This window comes from Otolemur garnettii, unplaced genomic scaffold, assembly GCF_000181295.1.
Source record: "Otolemur garnettii isolate 467f Iridium unplaced genomic scaffold, OtoGar3 scaffold00349, whole genome shotgun sequence".
Taxonomy (NCBI): domain Eukaryota; kingdom Metazoa; phylum Chordata; class Mammalia; order Primates; family Galagidae; genus Otolemur; species Otolemur garnettii.
Window position 1 is genome coordinate 103,630 of NW_003852744.1, and position 16,004 is coordinate 119,633.

At 37.7% G+C, this 16,004-nt stretch overlaps 2 protein-coding genes across 2 annotated transcripts; both read left to right on the forward strand.

Annotated features, from left to right (window-relative positions):
• Positions 1-921: 921 nt before the first annotated feature.
• LOC100953019 (olfactory receptor 145-like) lies at positions 922-1,854 on the forward strand. The gene has a single exon (XM_003803590.1). It carries the CDS (start codon positions 922-924, stop codon positions 1,852-1,854), a length of 933 nt encoding a protein of 310 aa, XP_003803638.1.
• Positions 1,855-13,257: 11,403 nt separating this feature from the next.
• LOC100952388 (olfactory receptor 145-like) lies at positions 13,258-14,410 on the forward strand. The gene has a single exon (XM_003803589.2). The coding sequence runs from the start codon at positions 13,440-13,442 to the stop codon at positions 14,370-14,372; it is 933 nt and encodes a 310-aa protein (XP_003803637.1). The 5' UTR covers positions 13,258-13,439; the 3' UTR covers positions 14,373-14,410.
• The last annotated feature ends 1,594 nt before the right edge of the window (positions 14,411-16,004 follow it).

The following is a 16,004-nucleotide window of genomic DNA, read 5'->3' on the forward strand; positions in this document are numbered from 1 at the left end:
TGAGAGGACTCAAAAGTCATACCTGGAAATTATGATCTGTAGTTCAAATAGATTTCCGGGGCATATTAGAATTTGAAGGTGGACAGCACTTTCTTAGTATCAAAGCAACCAAAGCCTCAGAACCCCAAATTTTCATTCCAGGACCAGGGTGGTAAATAACAAGAATAAGGAAACACCAAGGATTTCTGTTCTAAGGAGGGTGAGTTTCTGGATTCCATGCTCATTAATGTCCTCCTTCCTTTGAGATAGCTGCTCAGGGATCTAAGATAGGCCACTTTCTCTTCCATACTATGCAGCTGTCAGACTCAAACGAAGCTGCTGGGAGAATCTGTTCAGTCTCAGCAGAGAACGTTCAGATGTTAGTGTGCCCAGTGGTTGCAGTATCTGATGAGAGAGTTCCCTCTCCACAGACAGAACTCTCTTTGTTATGGACGTGACGCTTTTATCCTATCACAGGGGCAGTAATTTGACCTGTCCTGGACTCTGGTCTCATAGGTGTACATTAGAAGCAAAATTTGGCTCCCACCCACCAGAGTTTAATCTGCATCAGAGTCCAGTGCAAGGTTGCTAAGGCCACTCTCTGTCTCTAATTTTTACAGTTGAGGGGAGGGCTCAAGTGAATGAAGAAATGATGTGAGGAGGACAAGTATGTCTTGGTCCACTCTTCTTCCTTCTTACCCTCTCTTATTTCCAGCATTCATATTTGCTTCTGGCAGCCATAGCCTTCATGCTGTAGGCTCATTTGGTGGTGCTCTTTGCTGTATTAAGTTAGTAAGATTCACGTAAGAGGCGGTTGGGGTCAGTATTGTGGACTAACCCCAGCATATACTCAACTCTTAGGGGAGCAGCTTTGTGGTACGAGCTGGGTTGCCCTCTAATGCATCCTTTTCTTCCTGTGCCCACAGGTCCCCTTAGAGAATAATGGCTCCTGGAAATGGCTCTTTTGTGACTGAATTCATTCTAGTGGGGTTAACAGATCAGCCTGACCTCCAACTGCCCCTCTTCTTCCTGTTTCTAGTAACGTACGTGGTCACCATGTTGGGAAATTTGGGTTTGGTAGCTCTAATTGGGCTGAATTCACACCTGCACACCCCCATGTACTTCTTCCTCTTTAACTTGTCCTGCATAGACCTCTGCTATTCTTCTGTGTTTACACCTAAAATGCTGATGAACTTCCTATCAGAGAAGAACTTCATCTCCTACAGGGAGTGTATGACGCAGTTTTTCTTTTTTTGTTTTTTTGGTATTTCTGAATGCTATGTGCTGGTGTCAATGGCCTATGATCGCTATGTGGCCATCTGTAACCCACTTTTGTATAACATTGCCATGTCCCCAAGAGTGTGTTGTACTCTTATGCTTGGATCATACTTGATGGCCTTCTCTGGAGCCATGGCCCACACTGGATGCATGCTGAGACTGACCTTCTGTGATGCAAACTCCATCAACCACTATTTCTGTGACCTCCTTCCCATGCTCCAGCTCTCTTGCACCAGCACCTATGTCAACGAGATGATGGTTTTCATTGTGGGAGGCATCAATGTCATCATGCCTAGCCTCACCATCTTTATTTCTTATGGCTGCATCCTTTCCAACATCTTTCGAATGAGCTCCAAGGAAGGCAGGTCCAAAGCCTTCAGCACTTGCAGTTCCCACATAATTGCTGTTTCTCTATTCTTTGGATCAGGTGCATATATGTACCTCAATCCCTCTTCTGCTGGGGCTATGGATGAGGGAAAAATCTCTTCTCTCTTTTATACCAATGTGGTTCCCATGATGAACCCCTTAATCTACAGTTTTAGGAACAAAGATGTTACATTTGCCCTGAGAAAAACTCTGAGTAGGAGAAAGTTTTAATCAGAAACACGGTTTCTTGGTGCATACCATTACAGGGCAGGGAGTCTCTGTATTTTATTACAATAGTTTATTATATAATAGTATTTTCATTTGAATCTTATGATGATGATGGTTAGTAGAGGATTCTCTCAGTTATGTTTCAATTTTTAAATATAGGTTTTCTTTTTTCCCCATCATTTGAACATTCTCCCCTGTTTCATCATTTTCCCCCCTATTTATGACAAAGTTAAGGAATTTTAAAAGTTTTTCCATTGTCATTATGGACTTTCTTTTTTTAGCTCTGGAAAAGATGAATGCTTTTTCAAATAATCTAGTAAAGTAAAACTAGGATGACCATGTGTTGTTGGTGGCCTTGTGGTTCTTTTCTTTAACTTGCAACTTACATGGATCAGACAACCTTTTTAAATCTTATCTTTCCATTCTCCACTGGGCAGCATTTTGTCTCCTTTGAATGCCAATGTTTTACAGAAATACAAAGTTCCTCAAGGCCTACCATATAAATCTACTTTGTCCTTGTAAATACAATGAATTAAGCTTCTTTTGGAATAAATTTTGTGTTTACTTTTGTGCATTAAAAATAACTCATGGCAGACCATCAAAATACATTTAGTGCATGGAGTCACATAGTTTCTTTATGAAAAAGCCTGTAATACACTAATAGCCCTCTGATTTTAAGTCTATCTTTCTTTCTGATTTACTTCCTTTTTACTTCATTTCATATTTTTCTTCACTAAGCATGACATATTCCATGAGCAAACATTACTTTTGGGAAACTGAGTATGCTTTGTTTTTAGATTATATATAAACTTCTCTCAGGCTGTATGTTGGCATTTATTTTTTGTTCTTGGTAGTAGTTTGATCACTATTTTCATTGTAAAAGAAGAGGTCTGTTAAGCTAAAATAGTTGAACAATAATTGGCTCAAGTAGGGAGCTCACATTTTTACAAAACTGAAAAAAATATAACGTAAAATGTTTTCAGGTGCTTGCAACTCACAAAACAGGGCATAGGAGAGAAAGGAGTCCAGCAACATGCCATTAGGCCAGGACCCAAAGAGACACACAGCCAATGCATCAGAGGTGCCTCTGTAGGGACGGCCAATGAGGATTTAGACATGGCATTTCAATTTGAATTTGTATCTGTTCTGTTGAGTACTGTCATTATCCTTTGCTGTCATCAAAATTTTATAAAACTTGTAGTACACAATGGCCACACATTACAAATATTTATGGAGTTAATATGAAAAACCCATGACCACGTTTGTGGAGAAGCAGAAGAGAAAGAAGAATAATTTAGCAGGAAACAGGGCGAGTGGTAACTGAAAATATTTAAGGATGAATTTAGAAAGCAAAAAGATGGAACATTACAGGTCCTGCCTATGGCACTCTTCTCTACATTGGAAGACTCTACAGTGATCACAGGTTTTCCCGAGCAGGATGAAGATGTAAGACATTTGATGTTAAAGAAGGGTAAACTCAGAGAGCTGGAGGACCTGGAAAGAACTAAATCACCACTGTTCTTATTGGTTTTCATTTGCTCTTCTCATATGGATTTTAAGGTTCTAACATCTCACATTGCATTTGAGAGATAAAAGATAATTTGAAAGAAACATTTGGTGAATAAACTAAATCATAACAATTTCTTTTTCTAGAACAGGATGTTGTATTATTTTCTCTTTGAGAAAACAGTCAAAAAGATGATGGATGTTAAAATTTTTAATCCTTGATCAAGTAACAATTTAAACATTTTGGTAACTGTAATCATATTTGCTATTTTACCATATTTCTAATCGCCAGTATTTAGAAGTTGTGAAATTTAGCATACATGGTTTATTTGTTTGTTTGTTTTTAGATATTTGGCTTCTCAAAATCCTTGAGTTATGGTTTGAAATGACCACTGATATCCCAACTACCAGCCCCAATATCAAGTTGCCTGATTTTCACTAAAAAATTTCTATTATTATAAGCAGCGCCTGTGGCTCAATGAGTAGGGCACCAGCCACATATACCGAGGGTGCCGGTTCGAACCCGGCCATGGCCAAACTGCAACAAAGAAAAATGTAGCCGGGCATTGTGGTGGGGGCCTGTGGTCCCAGCTGCTCGGGAGGCTGAGGCAGGAGAATTGGCTGGGCCCTGGAGCTGGAGATTTTTGTGGGCTTTGAAGCCATGGCACTCTACCAAGGGCGACAAATTGAGACTCTGTCTCTTAAAAAAAAAAAAAAATTCTATTATTGTGAAGTAGTTGATCTTAGTTGAAGTTTTCCTTTGAATTTTCTTTTATCTTTTGATACAATTATTTATTATTTAACAAAAAGTGTTTCTAATAGACAAACAAGATTTTTGCTATTTGAAATATTTTGTGGACAATGTACAGGCACATTCACTTGGTTGTGTATTTGTCACTATTTGAGGTGGTTGAAAGTACAGACTAAACCAGATCACTCATCTTTCGTTTGACAAGTCCCAAAATACAAATAAAATCTAATTCAATTTCAGAAAAGGAACACTTTCTTTAAATTAGATTTTATTCTTTAAAATTGTATTGGTAAAAATAATTTAAAAAGACATAAGGACATATTGTGGAAGTTAAGAGTGGAAAATTTGGGGAATGCAACTTAGCTGATGACTTTGAGTTTGCATCTTTTAGCTTTATGCCTTTATTTTGTTTTCTTTTAAAGGCAGAGATATCACACATCCACACCCCTGCATACAAAGAAAGGGTGCCAAAAAATATACACACATTTTAAGAATGGAAAGAACTGTTTTAAAATTGTAATACTTAATTCATGTTTGACACCTGCAATTACAAGAGGTGCTCAAATGTGGCTTGTATTCAATTCATCTTTTGTTACCAGCATATACTGAAAGTCATTATTGAATATACACATATGCACATAATATATCTCAATGAGTTACCTTCTGTAGTATTTTTAAAATGTGAAAAACATGAAGAAGTTATGGGAGAAAGTATAATTCTATTCAGGTTGTCACAGTGTGAAAATTAAACGGGCATGCCATGGAATTTTCTTGTGCCCATGTTGTAGGAAGATGATGTTTCTAAGTCAGCACGAAATCTTGAAATTTCTGTGTGGTAACCGACAATGGCTCTCATAGTCACAGGTCAGAAAGAAGTTTGCTGATGACATACTGAATTTGTTTAATATGATCTTTCTCTAAGCTAGCTCAGGATTGGGTTTGGAATGAGCAGGATCAGGGTGCACTCTGATTAAAGGCTGATGAAAACCACAAGGAAATGGGGTGTGAGTTCTACATCTCTTTATTCCCTCAAATTCCAGTATTGATTGAAGCCCAATTTGCACTCTTCTTTAACCCAACCTCCTACTCTACACACACGCACACACAGAGATACACACAGACACACTTCCCAAGCATTTTGTATTGCTAAGTGCCTAGCAACCTGTTACAACATGCTATATATCACTGGCATATATAAAGCATGGCAAAAAGGAAAAGATAAAGGTAGATGTTCATAATACGATGTAGCAACATTCTACATGAAGATAGTTCCTAAAACAATCTTAAATAATTAAGACTACTCTATAAATTGATTTATTAGCATCATATCCATATTGGCAATGAAAAGATATTTTCCATAAGTCTGATACAGTTTGTTTCTCTCTACCATTGGGACACTTTATTGTTAATTTATCTGAACATCAGATGAAGTAATTTATATTCAGGGTCCATGTAATATAAATATGTACCCTCAAATGTTAAAATCTCCTGCAGTGTGAGGAAGTTTTTCACCTGAGACAGAGCCTTATAGCTTCCTCAGTGAGAGATAGGCTGTTGGAATCACCTAAGGCTCTCCTTGACATAATGATGAATTAACCTCCTGTGTATGTCAGTATAGAGACATGTGCAGGTGTTATGATCACTCTTAGGAGGGGCCTGTCCGTAGCATTGTCCTGTCCGTCAATCTGTGTTGCTCAGGGAAGAACTGGAAGGCAAATAGGTGAAAGAATTCTACTTCCCATTTCAGAGTTGAAGAGTCTGGGGCCCAGACATGTTCACGACTTAATCCAAATCACTACTTATAAGTGGCATAGCTGGGCCTGGGACTTGGGTGTTTTGATTCTAAATCTATCAGATATATATTTTTTAAGTTATACAAAATTTCCCTGCTTGTAAAAAGTCAATGAACCATGAACAATATGAAAGATATCAAGAAAATGAAAATTAGCTTTTTAAAAAGATAAAGTTGACAAACCTTTAACTAGACTAAAAAACAAATAGAGGATACCCAAAGAAGAGCTCTTGTACTGGTTAGCCAAGTTGCAAATGCAAAGAAAGAAATTCTTGAAGAAAATTAAGAGTGCTACTTCAGGGAACCCATGAATGATAAGAAAGCAAAACAGCCTTATTCTTTTCCACCCACTCCCCAAAGTTGTGGTTTGGGGTTTACTCTTGCTATGAATGTTTGTTCACTTTAAACCTCAAGTTAAAATTTGATAACCGGTGTTAGGGATGGGACACACTGGGAAGTGTTTAGGTCATGGGAGCAGATCCCTCATGAATAGATTACTGCCTCCCTGTGGGGGTGAGTAAGTCAATTTTGACATGCCTTGTTCACCAAACTTAATTATTTACAGCTTCTGATTTAAATAGAGAGACTTGCTTTTACTTGAACACTGAAAGGCCATTGTAGAGTCATTAATTGGACTCAACATTAATTTGAATGTTGTTTTGTGCCAGGAAGTAGAGAGGCCCAAGGAAGAGGGAGCACTATGTTGGAACAACTGGCAGGTGGAGAGGTCAGAACATAGCATATTTGTCTAATGGTTCACTGTCTTGTACGGGCATGGTTAATGGTGCTCCCAAAGAATTACATTAGTAACACCAAGGATGACTGATTAGAGATCACCATAACAGATATAATAATAATGAAAATGTTTGAAATATTATGAGAATTACCAAAATGTGACAAGAGACATAAAATAAGCACTTGCTGTTGGAAAATTGGCATGGATAGACTTGCCTAATGCATGGTTGACACAAACCTTCAACTTGTTTATTTTCTATTTTTTACCAATAATTTTTTTATACACATAGATCATGAATACATTTATGCATATGTGGGGTGCAATGTGTTGATTTATTTGATACAATCTGACGTGCTTACATCAAACCAATCAACATAGCTTTCGCCTCATTTACTTGATTATTATGTTAAGATATTTATGTTCTACACTTGACAGATTTGACTTGTACCCTTGTAATATGCTCCATAGATGTGGTCCCACCATTTACCCTCCCTGTATTAAACCTCCCCTTCAACTTCTTAAAAATGGAGTTGGTGAAGTGCAGTAGAGGCACCATAGGCACCATAAAACAAGGAACACCTGTGTACACAGTTACTCACTATGTAATCACATTTTGGTCAAAGATGGGACCTCACATGAAATGGTGGTCCCATAAGATTATGATGGAGCTGAAAAATTCCTAGTGATGTTGCAGTTGCTGTAAGTTGCATAGAAATGCATTACCCATGTGTATGTGGTGATGTTCGAATAAAGGAACCTATGCATCACCAGTAGGCCACATACCATTGTGTCCAGTACAAAAGGCTTGATGATGATAGTGACTGTGTTACTGTTCTATGTATTTACTACACTAAGCTTTTTATTATTGTAATATGTGCTCCTTCCACTTTCATAAGATAAGATGAACTGTAACATAGACCCAGACAGGTCTTCAGAAGGTTTTCCAGAAGGAGGCATCGTTATCATAAGGTATGATGGCTCCATGTATGTTATCGCCCCTGCAGATGTTCTAGTGAGACAAGATTTAGAAGTGGATAACAGTGACATTGATGATCCAGACCTTGTGTAGGCTGAGGCCTGTGTTTGTAACTTAGTTTTCAACAACAAAAAATTTAAAAAAGTCAAAAAGTAATAGGATGTTTTGAAAAAATATATATAAAACATATAGAATGAGGCTGTAAAGAAAGAAAATACCTTATAATATCCTTGTGTTTTAGGCTATTATTTAACCTAAAAGAGTCAAAAAGTTAAAAAAAAATTAGTTTAGAAAATGAAAAAGTCACAGTCAGCTAAGGTTAATTTACTACTGATGAAATAAAAATGTTTCTAACAATTTATTGTAGCTGAAAGGTATAATGACCTTGGCCTTCACATCTACTGATCTCTCATTCACTGATTCACCCATAGCAACTTCCAGGCCTACATGCTCCACGCATATTAAGTATTCTATATAGATATATCATTTTTTATACTTATATAAGTTTTTACTGTACCTTTTTATGTTTGAGTATATAAATACTTACCATTGTGTTGCAATTACCTACCATGTTCAGTACAGCCATGTGCTGTTTATAGCCTAGAAGCAAAAGGCTATGCCTTATGGCCTAGATGTATAGTAAGCTGTACTATCTAAGTTTGAATAAGCACATTCTGTGATGTTCACAAGACAAAAGTACCTACTATTGCATTTATCACAATGTACTCTTCATTGATCAATGCATAACTGCACATATAATTTTAGAAAATCACCATATTGGAGATACTTCTGCTTCTTCTTCAGTAAACATTAAAGAGAGAATCAGTAGTTAGTTATGATGAGGAGCGTTTTGACAGATTTAAACTCTGTACACATCTTAAGTATATTCCTTGGTCCTCTAGCTAGTGTTCTTTGTTCATTATACCATTGGGAGATTTCTCTCTTTTTTTTTATTTTTTAAGACTTCTGTGTTCTCTGAAATGTATATTTTTCTAACCTTTTCTTTCTTATATTTGCTGAAAAGACTAAGACTTTGAATAATACTTCAAGTTGTTCAAAATACTAAGACCAATCATAATAGTTCTTTCAAGGTTTTTCATGAACTCTGAGAATTAAAATTCTTTAATTTTAAATATGGCTGAATTGTGGTTTTAAAACATATTTTTATCATGCAGTTTCAATTGCCCAGTGGGTAATGGTGAATCACTGGAAATTCTTAATCTAGAAAAGGAGAGAGATCTGTGCTTTTTCTAAAGCTTTCTTTAGCAGTAATGTAGATTGCTGAATATGTGAGAAAATACTAGAATTATTCACCCAGTCTGTTAGAAGCTATTGTAGTTCAGTAGCACAGTTCAGTCAAAGTCTAAAAAGTGTTTGAACATGTGTAATAATTGAGAGAAAGTAATGGAGATTATTGCAGTTGTAAACTGTGTGGTTTAGCCTGTGAAAAATGTGGAAAATATTCTAAAGCAGCTGTTCTCAGCCTGTGGGTTCTGACCCCTTTGGGGGTTGAACAACCCTTTCACAGGGGTCACCTAATATCAGATATTTATGATTCATAACAGTAGCAAAAATTACAGTTATGATAAAATGATTTTATGGTTGGAGGTCACCACAACATGAGGAACTGTATTAAAGGGTTGTTGCATTAGGAAGATTGAGAACCACTGCTCTAAAGGGTTTTGTCTAAAGAACAATATTATCTCCACAAGCATTTCTTTAGCATATAGTATGTACCGTGCTTAGCCCCTGGAACAAATTGTTTAATGAAGCAAGACAGAAGTGATGTTTGTTCATATACAACCCATCATTTATAGGGGAATGCAGAACTCAAAGGAAACAAATATGTCTGAGTTTTATGATAGAGAATGTACCCAAAGCTGTGAGAACATAAATAATAACAGCTGATATTTAGGGCCTATATACCACCGTACTAACCACTTTTACTTATATATTTTTATTTAATCATCAAACCCAATGAAAGATGCAATTTTTACCATTGTTATTTTATAAAGGTGCATCTGAAGCTCAGGGGAGTTAAGTAACTTGCCTAAACCTGGGGATGGGATTCCCAAGCATTTCCTATAACTCCATAGACCAAACTCTACATTAACATCATTAGAATGAATTTATGATCTCATTAATGAAATGTTACTTTTAAGGACCCAGTGGGACACTCATGTAGAAATTTCTCTTAGATGTTTAGATATAAAAACTTTAAAAGCGACTAAAGGCATTAAGTTGTTTTTCAAAGCTATCCCAAGAGAGACAACAACTGAAGTGAGTTATTGCAATCTTAGTGCTATGGTCTGAATGTTTACATCGCCCCCAAATTCACATACTGAATACCTCACTGTTAAAGTAATGGTATTGGGAGGTGGGGCCTTTAGTCAGTGGTTAGGTCATGGCGGATAGAGACCTCAAGTAGGATTAGTGCTCTTACCAAGGGGGCCCAGAGAGAGCCTTTTGCCCTCTGTTATGAGGTTAGAGCAAGAAGACAACTATCCTGTGGAAATAGGATGAACCTGCTGTTGCTTTAAATTTATGTTTTTTAATAAGCTCCCAAATGTATGATATTTTGTTATAATGCCCTGAATAGACTAGGATACCTTGAAAAATTCCAGGTTAAAAAATTAAGGAAGCCAGGAGACAGTCCCCATGGAAACTTTTTGTTTAGCAAAGAATCGATACAATGACTTCCCATCAGATTCAATGTGAAGATTAGGGGGGAGATAGGAGTTTATTTTTGTTCTATCTTAGGGGAGGTAAAAACCCTAGAGAGGAGGAAAAACTCAAGTAAAACAATTGAGTTTCAAAGGGATGATAGAGAAATTATGGCGTGTAAACATAAAAGTCTTATTTCCCTTTCAAACCTAGATGCTATTCCCTGGGGAAGTGTCTGAGTTAGCTGCTACCATTTATAACCAAGTGCATTACATCATTAAATTCATATTAGATCTTTTGTGTCTTATCAATTGGCAAAAGTGACGATGATAATAAGGACTCAACTTTTCTCTGATGCTTGAGAGGAATCCAATTTAGAATAAGAAGGAATTACCTATAGCTCATAAGCATTCCAGGGCACGGTAGAATATAATTCTAGGTTGTAGCTTCTTAGACTTAAAGAAACTTAAGACTTAGAGACTGAAATTGCCCTTCCAGAACTCTAGTGGTTCATAACAATAAGAAGCATGAAGGTATCCTGGCTCAAGAAGAGTGAGTTTCTGAATTTTATGCATATTAATGTTCTGTTTGTTTTGAGATGGAAGTCCAGAGATCTAAGATACGACTTTTTTCTACTTTTGTGCCGTCGAGAGGCTCAGATGAACCTCGTTTGAGAGAGGAGCAGAGAATGGCCAGCGACATTACTGGATCTGGGATTTGCAGCATCTAATTAGTAGTTTCCCTTGTCATGGACACAACTCTGCTGCTCTAGGTTTGGGGCTTTTATGCTATGACACGAGACAGTAACTTAACTTCTCCTAGACTCTGGTCCCTTATCTTTGGATTAACAACTGTGTTCTTGGTTTCTACCCACCAGAGTCTAATTGGCATTAGAGATCTTGGGATTTGGGATTCCTTGTTCCCCAAACCGAGCTGAGCTGGTTGGATTACTGGTCTGAGCTAGAAAGTTCAATGAGCGTGGCAGTGATTGAAACTGAAAATGACACTGGAACCACACCGACAGTGTGGAGAGAGAGCAAAAGTGTTGTACACAAGTTTCTAGGTAACACATTTTATTTAGGAAGAAAAAAGAGAAAGTTTAGAGTACGTCCAAAGAGAGTTGGAAGTGTTCCTCTCATGGAGAAAAGGTGGGTGCAATGGAGAAGCAGAGATCTGGAGGGGCATAAATACTTTCTCCATTTGAAGTTGGTTGCCAGTCTTTCTTTGTTCTTTCTGTGCTCCAAGCAGTATTATCCTTTTGTATTGGTCACTGATGGTCTCTTTCTATAGGTTGTTGGTTACGTAGGTTACTTCATGCAGACATTCTTGTGGGCCCTGCAGATTTCCTGGTTCAGCAAGCCAGGTTTTCCTCCCACTTCCCTTGAAGCCTCTTTCTTAGTGTCCCTTCTTCTTCTTCTTTTTTTTTTTTTATGAGACAGACTTTCACTCTGTTGCCCTCAGTAAAGTGCAGTACTGTGGCATCACAGCTCACAGCAACCTCAAACTCCTGGGCTTAAGAAATTCTTTTGCCTCAGCCTCCTAAGTAGCTGGGACTACTGGTGACTGCCACAACACCCTACTATTTTTAGAGATGGGGTCTTGCTCTTGCTCAGACTGGTCTCAAACCTGTGAGCTCAGGCAATCTACTTGCCTTAGTCTCCCAGAGTGCTAGTATTACAGGCCGGAGCCACCATGCCCAGTCTTACTGACCCTTCTTAAGAGATCAGTATCAGGGTGCTAAGGCCTCCGCCTCTAATTTTACCAGAGAGAAGAGGGCTTATATGAATGAAGAAATGAAAGAAGGCTGATTCTGTGCTCTTCCATCCTTCTTCCTTCCCACCCCTTGGTTTTACCAGCAGTCACATTTGCATAAGCTGCCACTCTCTTCCAATCCTGCACAAAATTAGAAATATTTTGATATGGCTGCTCTGGATCTCACAGATAGAAGTAACTGTAAAACTTCTGTGTGTGTGTGTGTGGAATTTATGTCTTTTGAGAATCTCAATTGAAGAATTGGGGCTTGGAAGCAGTAAAAAGATTCTCAAGTGAGAAAGGAAAAATAAAGTTTGGCTAGCTGGTGAAGATGGTTTTGTCATGTAAATAAACCTTATAGGTAGCAGCCCTCTGAGAGAATAAATGATAAATGCTCTTTTTTCTTCATGCCTTAAACGATGGCAGACTTTCCTAGATTGGGAAAGGAAAAAATTAGCTCCCTTTCCAATCCAATTTTTCTGCCACCTGTACACTCCCCAGCTCTTATTTATTTTGGGCAGGAAAGAGTTTGGTGGATTACTTGTAATTATCCGAGGGTTTTCAAAGAGAAAAACATAAAATACGAACTCACCTGATGATTTTATTATCTATTTTAATCGATCTCTATTTTATTATCTCCAATTAATCACTCTACTTCATGTCAGCAATATTCTAGCAAATCTTAAGAGGAAGAGGATAAGAGCCTCACTTCCTATAAGCTGTGGGCCAAGTTGATGGTGCGTTTAGCTGTATTTTTGAGAATACACGTAGTGAGAAGAAGATGGAGTCAGTCAGGCTAGAGCTGAGATGACACAGCTGGTCTGGTTGGTTTAGGTCTGTGTGATCTACGCTGCACATCTTTTATCCTTGATATTTTGTAAATTTGCCCTCAACCTAAAAGTGTATGTCTTGAGTAGTTTGGGGCAATTGGTTTAGAAGATTAACTTTTGAATTGGAATGTTGTTATATGGGTTATGGTGATTACTATTGTTTAACTGTTAATTATTGTGGTTTTAGGTTCTTGCTTTTAACTTTTATGTATAAAACTGTGATTTTGGAAATGGAAGAACAGAACAGTTCTGGAGAGGCTTCTCTCCTTGGTCTCCAAAACTGCTGACCTTCTGACAAAGTTTGGTGGATCTATTCCTGTCTCTACTTAACGGCTGACAATGACAGGCAGCTGGACCCTCTTCCTTCAGTAGCATTTAGCTTAACATGTCTCTCATAAGGGGAAATCAGTGTCTGTCACTATCATGGTAGTGGAAGAGGCAGATTCTATGAGTCCATGTTGGGCTACTCTTAAACAATCCCAGTGTATACCTCACATTCTGGGTGTGCCTACTGTAGAAAGAGCGGAGTTCCACTCCATGTAACCCTTTTTTCCTGTGTTCACAGATCCCACTAGAGAAGGATGGCTCCTGGAAATGGCTCTTTTGTGACTGAATTCATTCTGGTGGGGTTAACAGACCAACCAGGTCTCCAACTCCCTTTGTTCTTCCTGTTTCTAGTAATGTACATGGTCACTGTGTTGGGAAATTTGAGTTTAGTAATTCTAATTGGACTGAATTCACACCTTCACACCCCCATGTACTTTTTCCTCTTTAACTTGTCCTGCATAGACCTCTGCTATTCTTCTGTGTTTACACCCAAAATGCTGATGAACTTTATATCAGAGAAGAATGTTATCTCCTACAGGGGGTGCATGACACAGCTTTTCTTTTTTTGTTTTTTTGCCATTTCTGAAACGAACGTGCTGACATCGATGGCCTATGATCGCTACGTGGCCATCTGTAACCCTCTTATGTATAACATTGCCATGTCCCCTAAAGTATGTTGCAACCTTATGCTTGGATCATACTTGATGGCCTTCTCTGGTGCCATAGCCCACACTGGATGCATGCTGAGACTGACCTTCTGTGATGTCAATACCATCAACCATTATTTGTGTGATATCCTCCCTGTGCTCCAGCTGTCCTGCACCAGCACCTACATAAATGAGGTTGTGGTTTTTATTGCAGCAGGCATCATCTTCACTGTGTCTACCGTCACCATCTTTATCTCTTATGGTTTTATTCTTTCCAGCATCCTCCGTATCAGGACAAAAGAGGGCAGGTCCAAAGCCTTCAGCACCTGCAGTTCCCACATAATTGCTGTTTCTCTGTTTTTTGGATCAGGCATATATATGTACCTCAAACCATCCTCTACTGAATCCATGGATGAAGGAAAAATCTCTTCTGTCTTTTACACCAATACAGTTCCTTTGATGAATCCCTTAATCTATAGTTTGAGGAACAAAGATGTTCAACTTGCCCTGAGAAAAACCATTAGTAGAAGGAAGGTGTGATCAGAAATAGGGTGTCTCTCTGTATGTAGTTACAGAATAGGGATATTCACTTGTTTAATTACAACTGAATTAGTATTAGTGACAGCCTTCTTATCCTATTTATTTATTATGGTGAAGAAAATTTGAGTCCTCTTCCATTTCCATTTTTTATGTACTATATCTTCTTTCTTCCTTCACTATATAATTCCTTTCTTCTCAACTTTTCTCAGTATAGCAATAACATTAAGGAAGAAGTTTATATTTTTTATTTTCTTAAATGGTCATTTGCAACATTATTGGAAAAAAATAAAAAGTATTCAGATGATCAAGCAATGTAAACACATGGTGAAGCATTGTGTCTTTAGAGGAGTGAGAACTAATCAATAAGAAAAGAGCAAACAATCCCATGTAGAAGTGGACAAAAGACAGGAGCAGAACCTTTTCTGAAGAAGACAAACAATGGCCAACAAATACTATTCATCCTTAATCATCGGAGATATGCAAATAAAAACCACCTTGGAATATTACCTAATGTCAGTGAGAATAGCCCACATCACAAAATCCCAAAGCTGCAGATGTAGACAAGGAAACATTTTTACATGCCTGGTGGGCTTGGAAACTAAAACAACCTCTATGGAAAGAAATATGGAGAATCCTCAAAGAGCTAAATGTAAACATTCCATTTGAAACCACAATCCTATTACTAGGTATCTTCTCAGAAGAAATGAAAACATTTTACCATAAAGACATTTGCACTAGAATGTTTATTGCAGCTCAATTCACAATTTCAAAGATGTGGAAGCAACCCAAGTGCCCATCAACCTATCAAATGGATTAATAAACTATGGTATATGTATACCATGGAATAGTATTCAGGCATAAAAAAGATAGAGATTTTACATCTTTTGTAAGCTGTTTACCTTTTGTCAAGTTAATACCTTTGTGACTCCATTTCCTTTTATGTAAAATGTTTGAATCTTAAACAAAATAATATGTATATTTACAAAAATGACTAGATGTGGTAAATTCTCAATAAATATTAGCTATTATTTTTTAGTAGAGGAGAATGGAAATCATTGTTTACACTTTTAGACAGTTCTTTGTTTTTGGCATCAATGATGGCACTTTATTGATGTAGTTTTCAATGCCCATTTCACCACTTTATGACCATTTATATCCATTGTTCAGCTTCTACTTATAAGTGAGAACATGGGGGTATTTCTTTGTCCATTTCTAAGATATTTTTCGTGGAGCCAAAGATATAGGGAATTGGGTCTGCTGACTAACTGGGAAAGACTCATAGGATTGGGAGGCAGAAATCGAAATCATCTTGTTGTGCTAAGTCAATTTTCAGGGAGGGATGCAGGATTAGTTGAGTCAGTTCCATGGTATGGGCCATTGATCTGGTTGGGTCAGTTGGTCCAGCAGAATGCAGGATCTGTAAAATATCTCAAAGATCAGCCTAGGTTTTACAGAGTTGATGTTATCTATGAAGAAAGTAAAGAATCTTTATGACCATATGACCATCAGCTACCTGAGTAGTAAGAAATTGTAGAGAAGTGGGTGGCACCTGTGGCTCAAAGGAGTAGGGCACTGGCCCCATATGCCAGAGGTGGCAGGTTCAAACCCAGCCCTGGCCAAAAACTGCAAAAA

Bases quoted from the DNA above. Each gene is read 5' to 3' on its own strand.
- LOC100953019 (XM_003803590.1), top strand. From the start codon at position 922: ATGGCTCCTGGAAATGGCTCTTTTGTGACTGAATTCATTCTAGTGGGG.
- LOC100952388 (XM_003803589.2), top strand. From the start codon at position 13,440: ATGGCTCCTGGAAATGGCTCTTTTGTGACTGAATTCATTCTGGTGGGG.